Here is a 23,687-nt window from a genome sequence, read left to right as displayed (position 1 = left end):
TGGTCAGAAGGAAAACTTGGGAGTTGAACATAATAGAAAATATGTGTGGAAGAAGCTCTTCCCAAACCAGTTTACTCAGTTGGTGAGTTGCATGCCCAGGGCTTTGCTGTCCATCCCAGCACACAGCTGGGGCTCAGAATCACTGATGGGACAACCAAAGAACTTGATGTTTATGGTCCTTGACTGATCTCAAGTTGATGTAAAAGCGAGGTTAAAGTCTACTAATGTAGTTAGCAGTTCCTGGTTTAAACCCTCAGGGTTTGCTTTAAACCAGTAACAGACTTTCCCCCCCCAAGCCTCTCCCTTGTCTTTCCCTTAGTTCTCTTTTTGATTTTCTATCTAAAGCTCCTCACTCATTTGATTTGATATGCAACAAATGAACATCAAATACCTGGGTGCTGAGACAGAAGCTTGAAATACCAACCTGGAAGGGGCTTCTTTCTGGGTACTTAACTAAAAGGGGTTAGGAATGACAGCCCTACGACCTTCATTTCTAGTTGCTTTCCTTTCCCATTTTTGTGTTTTGTGTGTACGCTCAACCCCATAGACACTTTGCAACCCCATAGACTGTAGCCAGCCAGGCTCCGCTGTCCATAGGATTTCCCCATGCAAGAATACTGGAGCTGGTTGCCATTTCCTGATCCAGGGGTTGAACCTGGGTCTTCCGCGTTGCAGGCAGACGCTTTACTGTCTGAGCCACCAGGGAAGCTTAGGTTTAGGTGGTTTTTAACCACAGATGCAAGCAGGTGTGGAAAACTTCACCGGAAAGGACTATCTGAGATCTCCGAAGTGAGAGTTTCCAGGACATGTGGCAAAGTTACCAAGGAATCAAAGCTAGAGGCCTTGGGTGACAACCATCCCACACTACATCCCATCACTAATGGGGAATCGGCATACCTATCAAAAAACACCAGGGAAGCAGTTTATAGCAGGTAGTATCTACACTGGTGGTGTAATGGAGAAAGAAGCAGGCTAACAGGCTGAAGAGCTTGATCCAAGATAACTGGGCTGTCAGGAAGGAGGGAAAAGGAAAACTGACTCACTTGCCTTTGAACCAGGAAAGCATGGCTGCCGTCAGATGGCCCCAGTCTTGTTAGCCCTCCCTCTAAAGTGAAAGTCATAGTTAATATGACTTATTAACTATACATATTACAACTATATATATTATAGTTAATAGCCTTAGGTCTATAACATGTTACAGCTATCTTACTCCAGGTGGAAAAAGCTAACTATAACTTGTGTGTGCCTGTGCTCAGTCATGTCTGACTCTGTGACCCCATGGACTGTATAGAACACTCCAGGCCAGAATACGGGAGTGGTTAGCCATTCCTTCTCCAGGGGATCTTCCCAACCCAGGGATAAGTTTCCTGCATTGTAGGGGGGATTCTTCATCAGCTGAGCCACCAGAGAAGCCCTCCCTTAGGGACTCCATTTAAAGGCAGGCACCTTGCTGAGGTGGTCTGTGTGATCAGATTGGCTAGTTTTCTGTGATTATGGTTTCAGTGTGCGCCCTTTGATGCCCTCTTGCAACAACTGCCGTCTTACTTGGGTTTCTCTTACCTTGGACATGGGGTATCTCTTTATGGCTCCTCCAGCAAAGTGTAACCGCTGCTCCTTACCTTGGATGAGGGATATCTCCTCACGGCCGGCCCTCCTGACCTTGAACGTGGAATAGCTCCTCTTGGTCCTGCGCCCACGCAGCCGCTTCTCCTTGGACTTGGGGTTGCTCCTTTCGGTCGCAGCCCCTGACCTCAGGCGTGGGGTGGCTTGTCTTGGCTCAATGAAACTAAGCCATGCTGTGTGGGGCCACCCAAGACGGTTGTGGTGGAGAGGTCTGACTGTGTGTGGTCCACTGGAGAAGGGAATGGCAAGCCACTTCAGTATTCTTGCCTTGAGAACCCCATGGACAGTATGAAAAGGCAAAATGATAGGATACTGAAAGAGGAACTCCCCAGGTCGATAGGTGCCCAATATGCTACTGGAGATGAGTGGAGAAATAACTTTATAAAGTATGAAGGGATGCAGCCAAAGCAAAAACAATACCAGTTGTGGATGTGACTGGTGATAGAAGCAAGGTCTGATGCTGTAAAGAGCAATATTGCATAGGAACCTGGAATGTTAGGTTCATGAATCAAGGCAAATTGGAAGTGGTCAAACAGGCAAGAGTGAATGTCAACATTCTAGGAATCAGTGAACTAAAATGGACAGGAATGGGTGAAATTAACTCAGATGACTATTCTATCTACTACTGTGCGTAGGAATCCCTTAAAAGAAATGGAGTAGCCATCATGGTCAACAAGAGACTCTGAAATGCAGTACTTGGATGCAATCTCAAAAATGACAGAATGATCTCTGTTCGTTTCCAAGGCAAACCATTCAATATCACGGAAATCCAAGTTTATGCCCTGACCAGTAATGCTGAAGAAGCTGAAGTTGAATGGTTCTATGAAGACCTACAAGACCTTGTAGAACTAACACCCAGTAAAGATGTCCTTTACATTATAGGGTACTGGAATGCAAAAGTAGGAAGTCAAGAAACACTTGGAGTAACAGGCAGATTTGGCTTTGGAGTACGGAATGAAGCAGGGCAAAGGCTGGTCATAGCAAACACCCTCTTCCAACAACACAAGAGAAGGCTCTACACATGGACATCACCAGATGGTCAACACAGAAAGACTGATTATATTCTTTGCAGCCAATGATGGAGAAGCTATATATACAGTCAGCAAAAACAAGACCGGAAGCTGACTGTGGCTCAGATCATGAACCCCTTATTGCCAAATTCAGACTGAAATTGAAGAAAGTAGGGAAAACCACTAGACCATTCAGGTATGACCTAAATCAAATCCCTTATGACTATACAGTGGAAGTGAGAAACAGATTTAAGGGACTAGATCTGATAGACAGAGACGCCTGATTGAACTATGGACGGAGGTTTGTGACATTGTACAGGAGACAGGGAGCAGGACCATCCCCATGGAAAAGAAATGCAAAAAGGCCAAATGGTTGTCTGAGGAGGACTTACAAATAGCTGTGAAAAGAAGAGAAGTGAAAAGCAAAGGAGAAAAGGAAAGATATTCCCATTTGAATGCAGAGTTCCAAAGAATAGCAAGGAGAGATAAGAAAGCATTGCTTAGCGATCAGTGCAAAGAAATAGAGGAAAACAACAGAAAGACTAGAGAATGGGAAAGACTAAAGATCTCTTCAAGAAAGTTAGACATACCAAGGGAACATTCCATGCAAAGATGGGTTCGATAAAATACAGGAATGGTATGGACCTAACAGAAGCAGAAGGTATTAAGAAGAGGTGGCAAGAATACACAGAAGAACTATACAAAAAAGATCTTCACGACTCAGATAATCACGATGGTGTGATCACTCACCTAGAGCCAGACATCCTGGAATGTGAAGTCAAGTGGGCCTTAGAAAGCATCACTACAAACAAAGCTAGTGGAGGTGATGGAATTCCAGTTGAGCTATTTCAAATCCTGAAAGATGATGCTGTGAAGGTGCTGCACTCAATATGCCAGCAAATTTGGAAAACTCAGCAGTGGCCACAGGACTGGAAGAGGTCAGTTTTCATTCCGATCCCAAAGAAAGGCAATCCCAAAGAATGCTCAAACTACCGCACAGTTGCACTCATCTCACGCACTAGTAAAGTAATGCTCAAAATTCTCTAAGCCAAGCTTCAGCAATACGTGAACTGTGAACTTCCAGATTCAAGCTGGTTTTAGAAAAGGCAGAGGAACCAGAGATCAAATTGCCAACATCTGCTGGATCATCGAAAAAGCAAGAGAGTTCCAGAAAAACATCTATTTCTGCTTTATTGACCAGACCAAAGCCTTTGACTGTGTGGCTCACAATAAACTGGAAAATTCTGAAAGAGATGGGAATACCAGACCACCTGACCAGCCTCTTGAGAAACCTATATGCAGGTAGGAAGCTGGACATGGAAGAACAGACGGTTCCCATAGGAAAAGAGTACACCAAGGCTGTCTATTGTCACCCTGCTTATTTAACTTATATGCAGAGTACATCATGAGAAACACTGGGCTGGAAGAAGCACAAGCTGGAATCAAGATTGCCGGGAGAAATATCAATAACCTCAGATATGCAGATGACACCACCCTTATGGCAGAAAGTGAAGAAGAACTAAAGAGCCTCTTGATGAAAGTGAAAGAGGAGAGTGAAAAAGTTGGCTTAAAGCTCAACATTCAGAAAACTAAGATCATGGCATCTGGTCCCATCACTTCATGGCAAATAGATGGGGAAACAGTGGAAACAGTGGCTGACTTTATTTTTCTGGGCTCCAAAATCACTGCAGATGCTGATTGCAGCCATGAAATTAAAAGACGCTTATTCCTTGGAAGGAAAGTTATGACCAACCTAGACAGCATATTAAAAAACAGAGACATTACATTGCCAACAAAGGTCCGTCTAGTCAAGGCTATGGTTTTTCCAGTGGTATGTATGGATGTGAGAGTTGGACTGTGAAGAAAGCTGAGCGCCGAAGAATTGATGCTTTTGAACTGTGGTGTTGGAGAAGACTCTTGAGAGTCCCTTGGACTGCAAGGAGATCCAACCAGTCCATCCTGAAGGACATCAGTCCTGGGTGTTCATTGGAAGGACTGATGCTGAAGCTGAAACTCCAGTACTTTGGCCACCTCATGCAAAGAGTTGACTCATTAGAAAAGACCCTGATGCTGGGAGGGACTGGGGGCAGGAGGAGAAGGGGACGACAAAGGATGAGATGGCTGGATGGCATCACTGACTCAATGGACATGAACTGAGTAAACTCCGGGAGTTGGTGATGGACAGGGAGACCTGGCGTGCTGTGATTCATGGGGTCACAGAGTCGGACACGACTGAGCAACTGAACTGAACCTTGCTGAGGGTGCACCCTCAACCTGTCTTCTTGACGGTAGTAACTAAATACTTGTCAGTCAGTTCCCCTGAACGGCTCAGAAAGTGCAGGCTGTGTGCAGCATCAGGGAGTCTCCCCCATCCCCATTCTAATAACAGTTGACCCTGGGATCCTCACTTGAATCCACTCCCCAAGTCTGATATCTTAGTGGCCCAGTTTTGGGGAGTACTTGTCCCCAGCCACTGTTCTTGGTTCTTTTGCAATAGCCATCATTCAAGCAGAGATGACTAAGACAGACCACTGCAAGATACCTGGCCTTTTATGCACAAACCAAGTCCTTCACTTGTTCTTTATAAACCAAGGTTTCTGAGTTAAAGGTAAATCTTGAGAACAGTGTAACTGGAGCTGGGCAGTCTATGCTTACCAAGGTGTTGATAAAGGAGCACCACATGCAAGGTGTAAGGTGTAAAATAGTGACTATTTATTAAAAGGTGCTTTTGCATGTGGCTCTGGGCTAAGCGTTCAAATTACCTGTCAGGTCCCCATCCACTTCAGTTATGTTCCCAGTTACTCTCCAGCATGGAGTCTCTGATGTCTAATGAAAGCTGAACTACACCTGAAGGCCTTCCCACACTCTCTACATTCATAGGGTTTCACACCAGTGTGAATTCGCTGATGCTGACTAAGGGATGAGCTCTGGTTAAATGCCTTTCCACACTCATTGCACTCATAGGGCTTTTCTCCTGTGTGAATTATATGATGCCGAATAAGGGCGGAGCTTTCACTGAAGAATTTCCCGCAGTCATTACATTTATAAGGTTTCTCTCCAGTGTGGGTCTTTTGGTGGATTATAAGGTTTGTACTTTGGCTGAATGCTTTCCCGCACTCACTACACTTGTAGGGTTTCTCTCCAGTGTGAATCCTCTGGTGGTTTGTGAGGTTTGCACTCTGGCTGAAGGCCTTCCCACATGCGTTACATTTGTAGGGTTTCTCCCCTGTATGGATTCTCTGGTGCTGAATAAATGCCGCACAGTAGCTGAAGGCCTTCTCACAGTTGCTGCACTTGTAGGGCTTCTCCCCTGTGTGAGTCCGCTGGTGGTTGGTAAGATTTGCACTGTGGCGGAAGGCCTTCCCACAGTCACTACACTCGTAAGGCTTCTCTCCAGTGTGGATTCTCTGGTGCTGAACAAGGGCTGAACAGTCACTGAAGGCTTTCTCACATTCAGTACATTTGTAGGGTTTTTCTCCAGTATGAGTTCGCTGGTGTTTTGTGAGGTTTGCGTTTTGGCTGAAGGCTCTCCCACATTCACTGCATTTATAAGGTTTCTCTCCAGTGTGAATCCTCTGGTGCTGAATAAGAGATGAGCTCTGGCTGAAGGCCTTCCCACATTCATTGCACTCGTATGGCTTCTCCCCAGTGTGGCTCTTCTGATGCTGAGAAAGGGAAGAACAATAACTGAAGGCCTTGCCACATTCGTTACACGTGTACGGCTTCACTCTGTGAGCTTTAACTGTACCTGCGTTCTTCCCAAAGCTCTCTGCGTGTGTGTCCCATGTACGGGATCTCACTTCTGTAGGAACTCTCTGCTGTGGAGAAAGGAATGGTCTCAGATTGAGGCTCTTCCCCAGTTCACTGTTCCTGTGCTCTGACTCCCCAGAAGGCATCTCTACACTTGGATCTTGGAATGATTCTTCAGAAATGTCTTGCTCAGGTGGTGATTCAGATATAATCTTCCAATCTGAAGAAAATTTAGAAAAGTAATTTTAAAAATTCTTTTGGTGGTAGAAGATGCTACAGTATGAAGGCTGAAGGAGCTGGGCTAAGCCTGTATGCAGACTGGTTCCATGCTTCACCCCTTTCACCCAGGATGTGTATGTAAGTGTTAGCTGCTCAGTCCGACTCTTTGTGGCCCCATGGATTGCAGCCCACCAGGCTCCTCTGTCCATGGGATTCTCCAGGCAAGAATACTGGAGTGGGTTGCCATTCCCTGCTCCAAGGGATCTTCCCGACCCAGGGATTGAACTTCGGTTGCCTGCATTACAGGTAGATTCTCTACCATCTGAGTCGCCAGGGAAGCCCCAGGATGCTTCTGTTCTCAACTGACTGACCAGAAAACTTTTCAGAGACCTGAGCACCCTTTGCTCCCCTTCCTAAACAGCAGAAGTGGATCCTGAGCTTGCCTCAGATGCACACCTCTCCTGTTTTATTTCTGACACTCCTCTCCTGCGCTTTTGCCAAGTCCTGGGGTTGTCATGAGCTGTCTTCTTAGTCTCACAATTCTCAGTATGGTTTTGGGCAACCTACTTACCAGGTTGAGATAATTCACTTTAAAAAGCTTACGATTGATGCCAGCAGGATGAACCTTTTCACCTATGAAATCAGCAAGATTTCAAAAAAAAACGTTAATTCTAGAGTGGGGGTAAGGGTGCAGCAGTTGGGATGTCACATACTGTGTGGCTGCATAAACAGGAACAAGCTTTCTGGAAAGCAATCGGGCTGCACCTGTCCAGAGTCTGAAATGCTGACATCAGAATTCCACTAGTAAGAATCTATCCTGAGGAACTAATGAGAAATTACATAGAGCTGCACTGACATCATTTGTTCTCAACACTGCATTATTTGTCAAATGAAAAGCAAATACCTAAATGTTTTAATAACAAGGAATGACTATAGTATAGCCAGTTAAGAGACACTATTTAGGAGTTAAGTCATGTGTGCAATCTGTGCACTATAATTCCTTTTGTAGAAAGATATTTATTGAAAAAACGCTGGCAAACTATACAATGTGAAGGTAAGCTGTGTTGTCTTTATGTTCTTCAATGCTTATGTTTATTTCTAATGTTCTCCAGTGACAGTATTATTTTTATAATAAGTTATAAAAATCTTGCTTTGAAAGAATATGCAGTGATAAACAATATGCTGTTAAGTGCAAGAATATATAAAATTACATAGTTACCTTAATTGCTTTTATAACATGGACAGGAGTGGGTGATATTTTTTTAAAAGAGCTGATTCTTTTTTCTGGCCTTGTGGCACAGCATGCAGCAGCTTACTTCCCGGCCCACGGATTGAACCCTTGCCCCCTGCAGTGGACGAGTGGAGCCTTAACAACTGGACCACCAGGGAGGTCCCAATGATTCTTCCTCCTTGGGACCACATTCATTTTAAGAGAAAACCTTAAAGTGTGACTTAATGTATAGCATTTGGGAAGTGTTAAAACTAATTGAACCCTCTGGTTCCAGACACCTGTCTGTCTCCATGGAGGCTTATAGCTACAGGGAGTGGAGTTTTAGGGAGACAATGGAGCTTCTTTTCTCAAGGGTCAATTTTCCTGAAATGGTTCTTCCTGTTTCTACCTTATCTAGGGAAACAGGTTAGTTTTAGGTGCCCTTTATTTGAATTTCTATAGAGAACCCTGATCCAGGTTGCCTGGGTTCAAATCTTGGCCGTACCTCCTGCTATCGATACAACTTTGGGCAAATTACTATACCTTGGATTTATTATCTGTGAATGTAGCTCTCTTACAGAATCATGAGAACTAAATGAGCTAAAACACAAATGACCCAGAACATACCTGAGAAACAGCAAGTGTTCTATGACTGCTTGTTATTATCTTGAACCTCTGTCTTGTAAATATGTTCCCCACTAAGCAGTTTTCCCTGTGAGTTGCATGTGCATCTGGAGCCTCGTCTACCAAGAGCACAGAAGTCCCTCTTGCGGGTTGAAGGCATCTCTATGTCACCTGGTATTAGGCCTTAGAAGACTCTGACAGCTCTCAAATACTGACTGTCTTATCTGAGTGAAAGATGGAAAGAAGAAAAGTGATAATAAAAGAAGCAGTAGGAGAAAGGAGCAATTAAGGTCAGGTTAGGACTAACAGGCAGAGAAGGCAATGGCACTCCAGTACTCTTGCCTGGAAAATCCCATGGATGGAGGAGCCTGGTAGGCTGCGATCCATGGGGTCACTAAGAGTCAGACGCAACTGAGCGACTTCACTTTCACTTTTCACTTTCCTGCATTGGAGAAGGAAATGGCAACCCACTCCAGTGTTCTTGCCTGGAGAACCCCAGGGACGGGACAGCCTGGTGGGCTGACATCTGTGGGGTCGCACAGAGTCGGACATGACTGAAGTGACTTAGCAGCAAGATACCACTACCTACCTACTCGGAGAAGGCAATGGCACCCCACTCCAGTACTCTTGCCTGGAGAATCCCATGGACGGAGGAGCCTGGTAGGCTGCAGTCCATGAGGTCGCTAAGAGTCGGATACGACTGAGCGACTTCACTTTCACTTTCATGCACTGCAGAAGGAAATGGCAACCCACTCCAGTGTTCTTGCTTGGAGAATCCCAGGAACGGGGGAGCCTGGTGGGCTGCCGTCTATGGGGTCGCAAAGAGTCGGACACGACTGAAGTGACTTAGCAGCAGCAGTAGTAGGACTAACAGGTTAGGATTCCGTGTTTCCATTGCAGGGGTCACAGGTTCGATCCCTGGTCGGGTAAATAAGATATGGCATGCCCAACCACAGAGACAAAAAACAGACCATGTGATGTTCATGAACTGTCTTGCCTCAGCTCACCTCTCCCCTGAGTGCCAGCTCCTGTATAAGAGAGTCTAATAATATCTCAAACCGAGTATACCCAAAAATAGAAGTGGTGATTTTCCCTTTCTAGCCAGTGACTTAGTCAGCCCTTCTATTCACCCAACTGCTCAGACCAGGGTCACCCTTAATGCCTTATCTCTCATATCCAATCCCTAGTGAGTCCTGTTGGCTGTAACACCAAGTATGTCCTGAATCTTTGTCCTGACCCACCACCATCCTCTTATTGTTATGTCCTAACTGATCTCCCTGCTTCCGGTCTTCAACCCTGAAAGTCTAGTCTCCACACGTTATCTTCTCAAACACAAATCAAATATTATCCTTTTTCTGCTCAACACCTTCAGTGGCTTCCTTTCTTCCTACCTGGATAAAACCTGAACGTCTTCCATGGCCTCTGAGTCTTATATGGTCTGCTGCCCTGCCCAGCACCCTTACTTACTGAGTCCTAGGGTCTTCTGATCCTAACACAAGTCAAATTCATCTCCACTCAAAGCTTCAACACACGGTGTGGCCCAGGATGTTCCTTATGCAGACACTCAAACAGCTGGCTCATACTCTTCCTTCAGACCTCAGTGCCAATGTCACCTCCTCAAAGTGGTCTCTCCTACTCATCTAATTGAGAATAGCCCTCACTGGTATTCCCATTCCTACAGTACTCACCACTATTCAATGTTCTACCAGTTATTTTGTTAACTCATTCTATTTACGTTCCTTGCTAGTATGTAAGCAGGGACTCAATCTTTTTCTCTGTTGCACCTCCAGTAGCTATTAATAAAACAACCCCAGGCATGGACCAAAGGGTGAGGCAAAGGCACATCCAAGCCCTGGGTGTGTCTGTCACTGTGGGAGGGTGGGTTGGAATAACAGGGAACCCTGAACCCATTCATGAGGCTCAGCAATATCCAGGGTGCTCTGTGGGGCCTCAGAGCAGAGGTAAAACATCCCCAGGGCAGTGTTTTAGTTACTCTTAACAGCCAGATTTAAAACTCCTCCAATTACTTCACTTATCACAGAATTAATACAGTCCTACGCTGTCAACAACTTTTTCATATGTATCAGTCTTGTCAAGTAAGACAGGTTTTGTTATCCACATTTTTGAGATATAAAAACATATGACCACAATTTAGTGATTTACTCTGAATCCATGCACTTGATATGCAGTAAGCCAGCACCCGGTGCATCTTCCATGGGTCCACATCCAAAGTTGCTTCCACACCAACACTCTACACTGACACCTCAGGGCACAGAGTTTCCATGGTAACACCTTTCCCAACTTCTCTTTCTCATAACTTGGTGATCTCAATCTTCTTCGGTACCCTTTTTAGGCTCCTGAACCCCTCTGAGACTGATGAAGCCTTTTCCCAGGAAAATGCAGTTATTGCCATAAAACCCTGCATTCCATCTCTGAAGTTCTACACGGGGTCTCGGGACTTAGGGGGAAAGGTCCTGCCTAACAAGGATGGTGAGCTGGGAAGGGGTGCAGCAAGGGGCAAGGAAGCAGCGGGGGAGTCAGGCTCCCTGTGAAAGAAAGTATTTCAGCGAGTGTGAGTGGTGCCTGCAGTTACAACAAGGACTGAGGTAACATGTGACAGGCTGCTTAGAGAGAGGCTAAAATGGGAAGGAGAGAGTGCAGATAAACCCTGTGGAAAATAAGCCAGAGGCTTTGTTTTGTTTTCATTGACTCACAGCAACCATAATCAGATATAAAAGCATTAGGCTGCATTTTTAGAAAAATTTAAAATTGCGTCACCTTAAAGCTGTTAAGTTCATTTGTACCTCTGATGCTTTAAGTTTCAAAATATCAAAAGTAGCTGCCCTGCCACAGCTGGGCCGGACTACAGGCCCTGCCAGAGGTCATTTACCTGCAAGGGCTGAAATATGAAGGTGAAGGTGGAGTGAGCAGCCTTAGATGAGCAGGAAGACATAAACATACATAGAAACTATGGTTTCCTGTGCTTTTGTTTTTCCTGAGTTTCTTAGTGTCAGCTATTGAGAAAATTCCAGCATGGCCATGAAGATGGGGTGCAGAATCCAATAGAGTCAGTCAGACAGGGGAGCAGCAGCAGGTGTCACAGCTGAAGGATGGGTAAAGGTGGGCACCTCAGACCCTCAATAAGGTGTACCTGAGGCAGGGAATGTGCTGGGCCGGCAAAGATGACTCTCATTTCCTGGAGGCCAGCAACACCACCTGTGCTTCCAAATACCTCCCAGCTTGGGGAGACTGAGGAGATGGTATGGAATAGAGGCCTTTGGAGTTTGACTGGTGTTGCTTCAAACCCAGCCTCACTACTTTCTAGCTGGGAGGCTCTGAACCAGTGAGTCAGCCTCTCTCAGCTTTATTTTCCTCATCTATAAAAGTGGCATAGCAATACCTATCTCCCCTGTTAAAATATTCAAATGTTTTCAAAGGGGCTTTTCCTCCTGAGACTCTGCCTTGCTCACTCACCTGGACAGGCATTCCTTAGGCCGTCTCTCTTGAGCATCCATGAACCTTCCCTTTGTTCCAACTGGAAGTTCATACCAGGCTGGGAAACTGGAAGTCCTATTTAAAGGGGAAAAGAAGTGGACCTTAGAGATCTGCACTAAGTATAAATAGCTACCCAGAACTGGGGGAGGTGAACAGGTCATTCATTTCATTCACGCAATAAATAAACGGAGCACTGACTTGGTGCTGGCCACTAGGGGACACAGCAGTAAGAAAGACAGATAATGGTGCTGAAGTCTTGGTAGAGCATTTCTGAAAAGAGATAAAGAAACAGCCTCAAGGAGGGGTCAAGCCAGAGAGCTAAGCAAGCCCATAAAAGAAGTTACTTAGGAAGATGGGAACTTACTATGGAGGACCCCTTCTGGGAAATAGGAAAATGTGGAGGTACAGCTTCGAGGGGCAACAAAATGAAACTAGCTATTTCCCAACCCAGAATGCAGAGACCTTTTGCTGGTGAATGAGGAGGAATAAACACTGTCCCTCTGGTGCATCAGAGACACTCAGGATCACTCAAGACTGAGAAGTACCACAGATTTTCAGAACTGAACAAATTCTGAATTTTAAATGGTTTCCTTACCCAGTAAGACCAGGTTTCTGGACTTTTCTGGCATCCCTTCCTCGAACCTGTCCCTCGGAGCAGAGGCCAACTGCCTCCATCCCCCCTGGGTAAAATCTACAGTCAAACTGCTGAAAGGTGTGGATCCCTGAAACAACAAGCACATTCCTTCTTGTCCAGTGCCCTTAGAATGTGAGGAGGCAGGGAGGCTGGCAGCTCTGGGTGTGGTGGTTAGTGAACCTACTAAAGGTCTCTGAAAGGACTTGGGGTAGTTCCAGAAAAGCACCACTGATCACTTCCTATATACCTAACACTATACTGGACACTCATGCATGAAAATAAGTAACAGTCTCTCTGTCTTCACATGTTTATAATTCTTGTAGACTTTATATATAAATAGAAATATATATACATATGAGCAGTAATTGGGCAGAAACTAACAGGTGCTCGGGAATTGAAAGTACCAACATAGAACAAAATTAGAATGTGTGAGTTTATGCGGCAAGGAATCAGCTGCAAATCAGCAAAGAATGTGAATGATGAATGTTTGCAGAACATTTAATAAATATTCCCATGAGCTCAGACATCTTACAGTAAGCAGGAGAGCCAAGCATATTTGCAACCACCTGTAACAATGTGTGAAAGAGAGGGATATTCTAGTTACTAGGATAATGGAAGAGGAGTCCTAGATGGAGGGCAGGGGTAGGACACTCAGGGAACACCACAGTGAGAGAAGGCAACCACCAAGTTGGCTTTAAGGAGCAGATTCCTCAGATGGAGAAAGAGAAGGCTATCCAAATCGGGGGAGGCATCGTGAGCACAGGCGTGGAGGCGGGGACATTTTTATCTGTTATCAGCCTAGGAAATGGTGCCTTCATGTACCTTGTTGGCCATGTCAGACACCTGGATGTCATCTTCCCGTTTTCCTGCAGCTCCCCACAAGTCAAATGCATGTTCGTTCTTCCTCCCCAGTAGCATGAGAATTCACACATTTCTCTCCACACCCCTACCACTGCCTTGTTTAAGCCAGTAGCATTTCACAAATCTTAACTAATTTCCTGATTTCTAATTTTACCTGTCCTTCCAATACATCTTCACACTGAGAAATGCTTTAAATGGGACAGAGGGTCATTTTTAAAAACAATGAAATATTTAAAAACATTGGGGTTTTTTTTATAGTAATCGAGAGTAAAATCCCCTATGAAGATATAAGGGTTATGAACCAAATAACAAATATATAATTCATACGGGAAAAACTGTAGGAAATACGAGGAGAAATTTAAAATATGATAGCCGTAAGAGATAATAAATAGCTCAGTGCTGACATTTAATGCAAAATAAACCAAAAAATAAAGGTATGGAAGAAATGACTAATTTAATAAGGTTGAGCATGTAGAGTTGTAAAGTCCTACACCCTGCAATTACACTATACCTGCATGTTTTGTGTGGAGAAGAGACACAAACTATCCTCCATGGGGCACAGACCAGCCACATGTGCAGACAAGAAACCAAAGTCACAGTTTTGGCATATTTAAAAAATTAAGATCACAGCCAAAAACATTCAATATATCTGAACAAAAAAGGAACAAAATAAATTATGGATTGAATTCATGAGGTTAAAAATATTAATTTTAAAATAAATCCCCAGAGGGATGGGATGGGGAGGGAGGTGGGAGGGGGATTCAGGATGGGGAACACATGTAAATCCATGGCTGATTCATATCAATGTATGGCAAAAACCACTACAATATTGTCAAGTAATTAGCCTCCAACTAATATAAATAAATGAAAAATAAGAAAAAAAAAATATAACACACACTAAAAAAAAAAAATCAATCTAAGGAAAGCAGAAGCAAAAAAAAAAAAAAAACTACTAAAAGTTTTCTTTTAATAAAGATTAGAATTGATGAGGAAATCCAAGAGTAGACTTTCTAAAAATGAAAACAGACCAATTCCTAGTCTAGTCAAGAAAAGGAAAGGGTGAAGACAGTTCTTACCTTCACAGAAGGACTATGAAATGGAGTTTATTGGAAATAATTCTGTAGAATACTCTTAATGATGGGGGAAATATTAATTCAATGCTACTAAGTAGAAATAAAAAGGTTACAAAGCAGGACAAATCATCTCTGGGAAAACAACAACAACAAGAGTACCTAAAAGCACACAAATCAAAAAGTTAAGTGTTATTTCTTTGTAGGAATAAAGGTGACTGGGGGCTTGGGTAGTATATTGTCTACATTTTCCAGGTTTTCTACAAAGAACATGAGTGTCTTTTGTAATTGAAAACCAAAAGCACTGTTAGTTTTTTTTTTCTAGAAAAAAAGACTGCTTCTTGGAGTAAATTTCCAACTTACTTGGGGCCCTGCTGTGAGACCAGCTGCCATTCCTTCCTCTTCTGTGTCTTCCTCCTGGGGAAGGGCAGGGTCTGGAGAAGGTGGTTCTGGAGGAAGGGAAAGAAACCAATGAGGCAAAAAAGTTCACAGCTCATCAAACTAGAAAGCCTCACATTCTCACTCTAAAGAGCGTGTTCAGATGATATTATAGGTCCCAGGGCTCACTGGGGCTGAATTTGCAGAACTGCAATGGGGTATAAATTTTCCCATTTCCTTTTCTACCTCAGAAGTTCCATCAATCCACTCAGACACAGAAAGGCATTAAAGTGTAAAGACTGTCAAGCATTCCAGATCGACCACTTCCCAGCAACTTTTCTATGTGATCCCTTGTAAAGTTTCTGTGAAGATTTAAACACAGACAAAGCAGCTGACACAATGCCTGGCGTGTAAATATACAGCTTACAACTATTATCAATTAAGTTCTTTGCAGAAAGTGGCTCTGCAAATTAAAGACATTTGCTTAGTCAAAAGAAGAGGTAGTGACCAAGTGGGATTCATCCCAGGAATGTAAGGTTGCTTCAACACATGAAAAGTAATCTATAATACACTGTATTAATACAAAGGCGGGGGCGGGGCGGGGGGGGAGAACCCATACGATCATCTCAGTGAACACCAAGAAGCTATTTAAGAGAATCTGATACCTTTTGCTATAAAACACCTCCAATAAACCAGGAACAGAAGGGGACTGCCTCAACTTGATAAGAGGCATTTCCAGAAAGCCCAGAGCTAAAGAATGATGCTTTTCGTCTAAGATCAGGAACAAGACAAGGATGTCAGCTCTTGTCAGTTCTACTCAGTACTACACTGGAAGTTCTAGCCAGAGCAATCAGGCAATAGCAGGCAAAGTAATCAAACGCATCCAGATTGGAAAGGAAAAATTTAAACGATCTCTATTTGTGAATGGTATGATTTTGTACACAGAAAATCCTAAGAAATCGACAGAAAAACTATCATAGCTAAAGAAGTTCAGCAAGGTTGCAGGATACAATGTGAACAAACAATAAAAAGACACCTCAATTAAAAATGGGCAAAGAATTGAATACACAGTTCTCCAACTATATTTCTGTAACTAGCAGTGAACAATCTAGAAATGAAAATTAAAAGAGAATTAAAAGAACAAAACACCTAGGAATAAACTGAATATATGAAGTGCAAGACATTACACTGAAAACTACCAAATTTTTGTTTAATCTTTTGTCTGATTCTTTTTTTAAATTAATTTATTTATTGAAGGATAATTGCTTTACAGAATTTTGTTGTTTTCTGTCAAACTGCAACAGAATCAGCCATAGGTATACATATATCCCCTCCCTTTTGAACTTCCCTCCCATCTCCCTCCCATCCCACCCCTCTAGGTTGATACAGAGCCCCTGTTTGAGTTTCCTGAGCCATACAGCAAATTCCCTATTTTTTAAAGTAGCTATCTATTTTAAAAATGGTAATGTAACTTTTATCTTACACTTTCCATATATCTCACCCTCTCCCCATGTCCATAAGTCTATTCTCTATCTCTATGTCTATCTCTATGTCTATTCTCTATTCTCTATGTTTCTCCACTGCTGCTCTGTAAATAAATTCTTCAGTATAATTTTTCTAGACTCTGTAAATATGCATTAGAATACGATATTTAGCATTCTCTTTCTGACGTACTTCACTCTGTATAATAGGTTCTAGGTTCATCCACCTCATTAGAACTGACTCAAATGCATTCCTTTTTATGGTTGACTAATATTCCATTGTGTATACGTAACACAATTTTTTTTTTTTTAAGTTAATAACACAACTTGATCCATTTGTCTTTCAATGGACATCTAGGTTGTTTCCATGTTCTAGCTATTGTAAACAGTGCTGCAATGAACAATGGGATACATGTGTTTTTTTCAGTATTTTTTTTCCCTCAGGGTATACACCTAGGAGTGGGATTGCTGGGTCATATGGTGGTTTTATTCCTAGTTTTTTAAGCAATCTCCATACCATCTTCCATAGTGGCTGTATCAATTTACATTCCCACAAACAGTGCAAGAGGGCTCCCTTTTTTCCATACCATTTGCAGCATTTATTATTTGTAGACTTTGATGACAGCTGTTCTGACAGGTGTGAGGTGATATCTCATTGCAGTTTTGATTTGCATTTCTCTAATAATGAGCAATGTTGAGCATCTTTTCATCTGTTTGTTAGCCATTTGTATGTCTTCTTTGGAGAAATGTCTCTTTAGGTCTTTTTCCCACTTTTTGACTGGGTTGTTTGTTTTTATGGTATTGAGTTATATTAGCTGCTCGTATATTTTGGAAATTTATCCTTTATCAGTTGTGAAAACTACCAAATATTTTAAAAGGAAACTACAGAAGAGCTAAATAAATGAAAAGCCATTCCATATGCATGGACTGAAAGACAATAATCCTGAGATTGCAATATTCAGTAAATTAATTTGAGTCAATGCAGTCCTATCAAAATCCCAGCTGTTTTTTTAAATAAAAATTTAAGAGCTGCTCCTAAAATTCATATGCAAATGCATGGGACATAGAACAGTCAATCTGGAAAAAGAACAAGAGATGGAAGACTCATATTCACGATATCAAAACTTTCCACAAAGCAACAGTAATTAAAGTAGGGTGGTACTATGGATAGACAGATCAGTGGAGAAGAACTGAGAGTCCAGAAATAAATCCATACATTTAAGGACAACTTATTTTCAACAAGAGTGCCAAGAAATTAAATTTCTTTTCAACAAAATAGAGGTGGGACACCTGGATATCTACATGCAAAAGAATGAAGCTGGACTCCTACCTCACACCATCTATAAAAATTAACCCAAAATGGATCAGAGTTAAATGTAAAAGCTAAAACTTTAAGAAGAAAATATAAATCTTTATAACATCTGATTAGGCAATACATTTATTAGACATGATATCAAAAGTACAAGGAAAAAAATTAAGTGGGAGTTGATAAAAATTAAAAACTTTGTGCTTTAAAGGACACTATCAAAGTGAAGACACCTGCAAATCATACACCTTCTAAGGGTCTAATATCCAAAATATATACAGATTTCTCTATATTAAAAACTCAACAAAGAAGGACAAATAACCCAACTTAAAAATGAGCAATGGATTTGAGTAGATATTTAAGTGAGATACAAAAAACTAGTAAGTATATGAAAAGATGCTCAACATCTTGAGTCACTGGAGAAATACTTATCAAACCAGTGTGAGACATCACTTCACACCCACTAAGATGGCTAAAATAAAAAAGACACATTAAAATAAAGTACTGATGAGGATGTGTGAATGCCTATGTGCTCAGTTGCTAAGTCGTGTCTAACTCGGAGACTGTAACCCGCCAGGCTCCTCTGTCCATGGGATTTCCCAGCAGTGCCTTGCTATTTCGTTCTCAAGGGGATCTTCCGAAGTAGGGCTCAAACCAGTGTCTCCTGCATTGGCAGGTGGATTCTTTACCACTGAGCCACCAGGAAAGCCTGGTGAGGACGTACAGAAACTGAAATTCTCATACACTGCCACTGGGAATGTGAAATGGTGCTGCCACTGTGGAAGACAGTTTGTAGTTCCTCAGAAAGTTAAACAGAGTTACCATGGTTACACAGTAATTCCTCCCCTAAGTACAAACCCTAGCAAAATGAAAATATTTTCAAAAGAAAAGGTTTGCATGCACGTTCATAACATTAATCATAATAGCGCAAACTGGAAACCACTCAGATGTCCATCAACTGAGGCACAGATAAACAAAACATGGTATAATCCATGTAATGGAATATTATTTGGCCATAAAAAGGATGTACATTTCTTCATGTTACGACATGGATGAACCTTGAAACATACTAAAGGGAAGAACCCAGACACATATACTGTATGATTCTATTTTCATGAATTGTCCAGAATAGGCAAATTCACAGGGACAGAACGATGAATAGCTGGCCAGGGACTACGGGGAAAGGAGACTGTGGAGTAGTGCCAGTTTCTTTGTGAGATGATGAAAATGTTCTGGAATTAAATAGTGGCGATGGTTGCCTAACTTTGTGACTATAATAAAAGCCACTGAACTGTATACTTTCAAAGTGAATATTATAGCATACAAATTATATCTCAATTAAAAGAAAAACAAACAAGAGTGTTAGTATAGTCCTCAGAAACAACTCTAAAAAAAAGTAAACAAGTCTGAACACTAGTCTTAGTACAGACTTCACGTTACTGAGCTGTACCTATCCATTGTACTTATTTTCACCTTTGGTACTATGGGGAGGATGACAACTGTCCTGCTTGTGTTCCCGGGTCTCTGAGGGAAGACAACATGAAATGCTGGATTTGAAATTGCACTTGATAAGTGACAGAGCAATTCTTGGTCTAGGGGAGGATGGCAGTGCCTCACTGGTGACTATCACACACACATTCGTTCTGTTCTGGAAAGCATTCAAGGTGCTTTCAAAAGCATCACTTTATTTCATGCTTACAGTTCTTAGAGGTGAACGAGGTAGTTAACGTCATTTTACCTTTTCCTCCATGAAGAAACACAGGTCAAGAGACCTGGCTGGTACCCCCCAGCTTAAACAGGAATCCTAGTCTTCTGATTCTAAATTCCCAGGATTCGCTAAGATTTCACAATCCAACTGGGTTGAACCCACCCTCGGTATCACAGGAAGCCAACAGGATCCCATTCCGAGTATCCCTGGTCGCTTCAAGAGGGCTGGAAGATCAGGAGCAATAAAGGAGGCCCTGAGCTCGTCCCATTTCCCTTTCCAGTGCCCACTTCTACTTTTTAATGCCATAGGTACGTCAACAAATCAGAGCCAGGAACAGGACAGTCAGACATGATTCAGGACTGAGCTCTTCAACTTTTTTTGACCCCGTAATTATTCAAAAAAGGACCGTCCCCAACTACTTGTGGAAAGGATAACCGCTGAGTTCCGAACCGGGTCGCACAGCAGTACTGGCGCGAAGGCTGGAAGCCACGAACCGCTCCAACACTCCTCCTCACCTCCTTCCTCCAGCATCCGGGTCCCGCCTCGCGCCACCGCCTCCCAGCAGTTCTCTGAGCGTCGGAGTCGCTTCACTGCAGCCCCAGCCCCGCTCTGGGCTCTTCTCTCAGGCCTCTCGCCTCAAAGGCCGGATCTGAGTCTGCGGGGCTGAGCCGGGTCCGTGCTGTCCGGCCGGGTCTCTCATTGTCTCCACAGCCACAGCCGGGCGTCGGCTGGGGAGCCCGTGATGCAACCGCCGACTCGGTCTCTAGCGGGACACCGCTTGAAAAAGCCCGCTCGCAGCCGTTTACGTGAAAAGGTTCCAGGATACGGCTACCGCTTGGAGCTCAGAAACAGCGGTCGCAGGCCCGCCTCTGAGCCAAAGGGGGACGCGCCTTAAAAGCGTCACTTCCGGTCATGCGCACATGCCTCCTTGCGCCACGGGACTCCATCTCCCAGAAATCGCTGCGCTCTGTTCCTGGCTGAACAGGTGTTCTCTCTCTAGGTGTGAGGCTGTGACCCACGCACCTTCGTGGACCGTATTTCCTAGCCAGGCTTCCGGCAGTTCCTGCTCCCAGAAGGTGTTTCCCGTCACGCTTTATTGTACATGCCTTGCAGGGGTCCATCCACGAATCGAATACTCGGGCGTCTTGGCTAGGAAGCAACTTGGCAGCTATGGCTCCGGGAGCGGTGCTTTTAGCGCAGGCGCTGATACGCACCGTCGCTGAGCGCCTCGTTTCTCCTCAATGATTTGACGTGCCCAGGACCGCGGCTCAGCGAGGTCCTCTCGCTAATCCTTCAGCTCGGGGCCCAACCCCAGCCACCCTCACTGGTCTTCGTGAGCCATACAGAGAGTTTGGGGTTGGGGGATTAAAGGAAGTGAGGGCCCCCTCAGTGTGAACAGGGCAGTCACAGGTTGGCTTGGAACGCTCAAAGTATCCGTCAGCAGGAGGGAACGTCTTTCAGTAATTTCAGGGGCAGGAGCACACTTTAATAGAGTTCGATCAGAATTATGAAGATAGGAGTTTCCTGAATATTATGCCCTTGCAGGCTTCTGTGCTGCCAAAGGGGATATTTCAAAGTGGGCTTCCTCAGAGAATTGATGAAAATGTCCCACAAGCCTGTTGATCTTCACTAATCAAGCAATTTTCTAATGATCAATTTAGTTTGAGAGAAATTTTTTGACGTTAAGGAGATAAGAATGTATTACGTGGGCAGCAGAAATGAGTTTGGGGGTCCTGAACCTGTTTTCATTTTGTCTCTGTCCCTGTTAATCAACGCTAGTAAGTGTTTTTCCAATATAATTCTAAATTTGTAGGGTCTTCTGTGAACTTACTGGGATTCACTCCATGAGACAAGTCACACCCACAGATCTCTTTGAGATAAGCCCTTCTCTATCTTAGGCTTTCAGTGTCATATCTTTTTGGCTTTTCCTACTGTTGATGGCGTTCTTAAGAATACTTAAGTGGTTTGCCATTTCCTTCTCCAGTGGACCAAGTTTTGTTAGAACTCTCCTCCATGACCCTTCCATCTTGGATGGCCCTACACGGCATGGCTCATAGTTTCTTTGAGTTAGACAAGGCTGTGATCAATGTGACCAGTCCATGGGGTCGAAGAGCCAGACACGACTGAGCAACTAAACTGAACTGAAACTTAGGCTTGAGTGATTTCCAGGCTTATAACTCTGGATATCAAGGCTGAGATGGATCTCCCTGGGCTAAAATCAAGGTGTTTTCCGGGCTATGTTCCTTCTGGAAACTCTAGGCAGAGAGTCTGTTTTCATTGCTTTTTCCAGCTTCCAGATGCTGCCTGCATTTCTTGGCTAGTGCGCTCTTCTAGCTGATGTGTTCTGCCCCTGCCACAGGCTCAGTAGGTGCTTAACCCCTAATAGCCACTAGGAGGTAGCAGAGGGTTTCCTGTCTTAGTCTTGCAAACCCACCTGTGGCCACTGGGAAGTAGCAGAGTGCTTCATGAATCTGTTCAGTCGCTCAGTCCTGCCTGACTCTTTGGGATCCCAGGGACTGCAGCAGGCCAGGCTTCCCTGACTTCACTATCTCCCGGAGTTGGCTCAAGGTCAAGTCCGTTGAGTCGGTGATGCCATCCAGCCATCTCATCCTCTTGCCTGCTTCTCCTGCCCTCAAATCTGTCCCAGCATCAGGGTCTTTTCAAATGAGTCAGCTTTTCACATCAGGTGGCCAAAGAATTGGAGTTTCAGCTTCAACATCAGTCCTTCCAACGAACATTCAGGATTGACTTCCTTTAGGATGGACTGGTTGGAACTCCTTGCAGTCCAAGGGACTCTCAAGCGTCTTCTCCAACACCACAGTTTGAAAGCACCAATTCTTTGGCCCTTAGCTTTCTTTATAGTCCAACTCTCACATCATAGCTTTGACTACATGGACCTCTATTGGCAAAGTGGTGTCGATTCTTCTCCATACACAGCGTGGCGTTAGGGAATTTCTTGCCTTAGGTTCTCAGAAGCCAGGATTACCCTGAAAATTGTTCTGGGGGTGCTAGTGGGTGATGGGATGGATGTTGGTTGGCAGCGCACTTTTCTATCCAAGGCAAGGTAAAGCACAGCTTCTTCTGCACCTGTCCTCTGGGGACATTTTGTCTTGCCACACTTCTCCATGGATGTGTGCCTGATGGTCCTGGACTGGGTTCCTGTGGCAGACACAGAACTGTCAGCTGGGGCTGCCTTGGGCCCTGAAGCATCTTGTGCTGTCATGGGAAGGCCTCAAGGAGTATAAGGGGACCTCTGAAGAGTGCGTGTGTCCATAGTCCTTGGTACCTATAAGTAGGTGCTAGTAGTAATCAGAGGTTGCTGAGACAATAGGGTAGAAAATAAAAACTTATAAAGCTTTCAAATATTCCATGAAGCACCCCTTGAGCCTCACATGCCACTTTGCTTCTCATCTCCACCACAGCCTCCTATCATCACCCGCATGGTCTCACCACCACCACAGGAAACAGATTTGAGCACTTTAGTGCCATCCTCACATCTAAGTGCTTTACATGATCATCTCCTTTCATCCTCATAACCACCACCAAGGGAGGTAGCATCATTGTGCCCATTTTACAGATGGATAAACTGAGATTTAGGGAGGTTAAGGGACTTGTCCAGCTCTCTCCACTGCTCTGCCTGGACCACTCCACGCTTCCATTGCCCTTCTCTACAGTCTCATTTGGTCTCATTACAAGCTTAAGGTGTCAAGATGGGCACATGATGGGGGGCTGCACAACCTGAATAAAGTGAATAAACGGAAGAAAACAGGTTCTGGAATGAAAAGTTCCCTCTTCTGTGTAGTGACGCTGGGAAGTGTGTGTGTTGGGGGAGAGATCTTTAAAGACAGAACCAAATTGTAAACAGCAGTTCTGTTTGGAAAGGTGTAGGTGTGAATTTTTTTTATTTATCTAAATAAAGGAGTTAATATAGAATAGTGCCTAGCAGATGGTTAACTGCTATAAAAATAATTATATAAATAAATCAGTGTTTTCTATTTTTCCTATAATAAACGTGTATTATACAACAGACAATAAAAGTAATTTGAAAAAGACTTCTGGCTCCATTAAAGTTAATATGAAGAGAGGAACATTTTGTTACAGGAGGAACTCAATCAGATTTGCTAATGGTTCAGGGGGCTGAACCCGAGGAAGGAGCCGGAAATGACCTCCAAGTGCCAAAGGCAGGCCTGGCTGACCACAAGGAAGCTGATCCATACATGTTCTTGGCAAGACTCAGTTCATGGGAGGCCTGCTTTTATGGGAGGGACAAGAAAATGCCCTTCTTGACTGCAGCCCACACAAAGAGCTCATGACTTGA

The 23,687-nt window shown here is 43.8% G+C and overlaps 1 protein-coding gene across 3 annotated transcripts; it reads right to left on the bottom strand.

Annotated features, from left to right (window-relative positions):
• Positions 1-5,165: 5,165 nt before the first annotated feature.
• On the bottom strand, positions 5,166-20,253 carry ZNF79 (zinc finger protein 79). 3 transcript variants are annotated; one of them, XM_043469610.1, is made up of 5 exons: positions 19,885-20,253; positions 14,860-14,945; positions 12,527-12,653; positions 11,911-12,006; positions 5,166-6,603 (listed from the first exon to the last, which is right to left on the bottom strand). In XM_043469610.1, exons 1-5 carry the CDS (start codon positions 19,898-19,900, stop codon positions 5,432-5,434), a joined length of 1,497 nt encoding a protein of 498 aa, XP_043325545.1. In that variant the 5' UTR covers positions 19,901-20,253; the 3' UTR covers positions 5,166-5,431. The 3 variants fall into 3 exon arrangements, with proteins under 3 accessions (XP_043325545.1, XP_043325546.1, XP_043325547.1); XM_043469611.1 differs by having other exon boundaries at positions 12,527-12,611; XM_043469612.1 differs by lacking the exon at positions 12,527-12,653 and having other exon boundaries at positions 19,885-20,252.
• Between the last annotated feature and the right edge of the window lie 3,434 nt (positions 20,254-23,687).

The sequence above is a fragment of the Cervus canadensis genome, chromosome 5 (genome assembly GCF_019320065.1).
Source record: "Cervus canadensis isolate Bull #8, Minnesota chromosome 5, ASM1932006v1, whole genome shotgun sequence".
Classification (NCBI taxonomy): domain Eukaryota; kingdom Metazoa; phylum Chordata; class Mammalia; order Artiodactyla; family Cervidae; genus Cervus; species Cervus canadensis.
The sequence above is the reverse complement of the archived record's forward strand: the minus strand, read 5'-3'. Positions and strand labels throughout refer to the sequence as shown.

Bases quoted from the DNA above. Each gene is read 5' to 3' on its own strand.
- ZNF79 (XM_043469610.1), bottom strand. The intron at 12,654-14,859 runs GTAAGTTGGAAA...TTGTTGTTTCAG, and splicing joins GTCTCACAGCAGGGCCCCAA to GGATCCACACCTTTCAGCAG. The intron at 6,604-11,910 runs GTGAGTGAGCAA...AATTTTCTTCAG, and splicing joins CCTAAGGAATGCCTGTCCAG to ATTGGAAGATTATATCTGAA.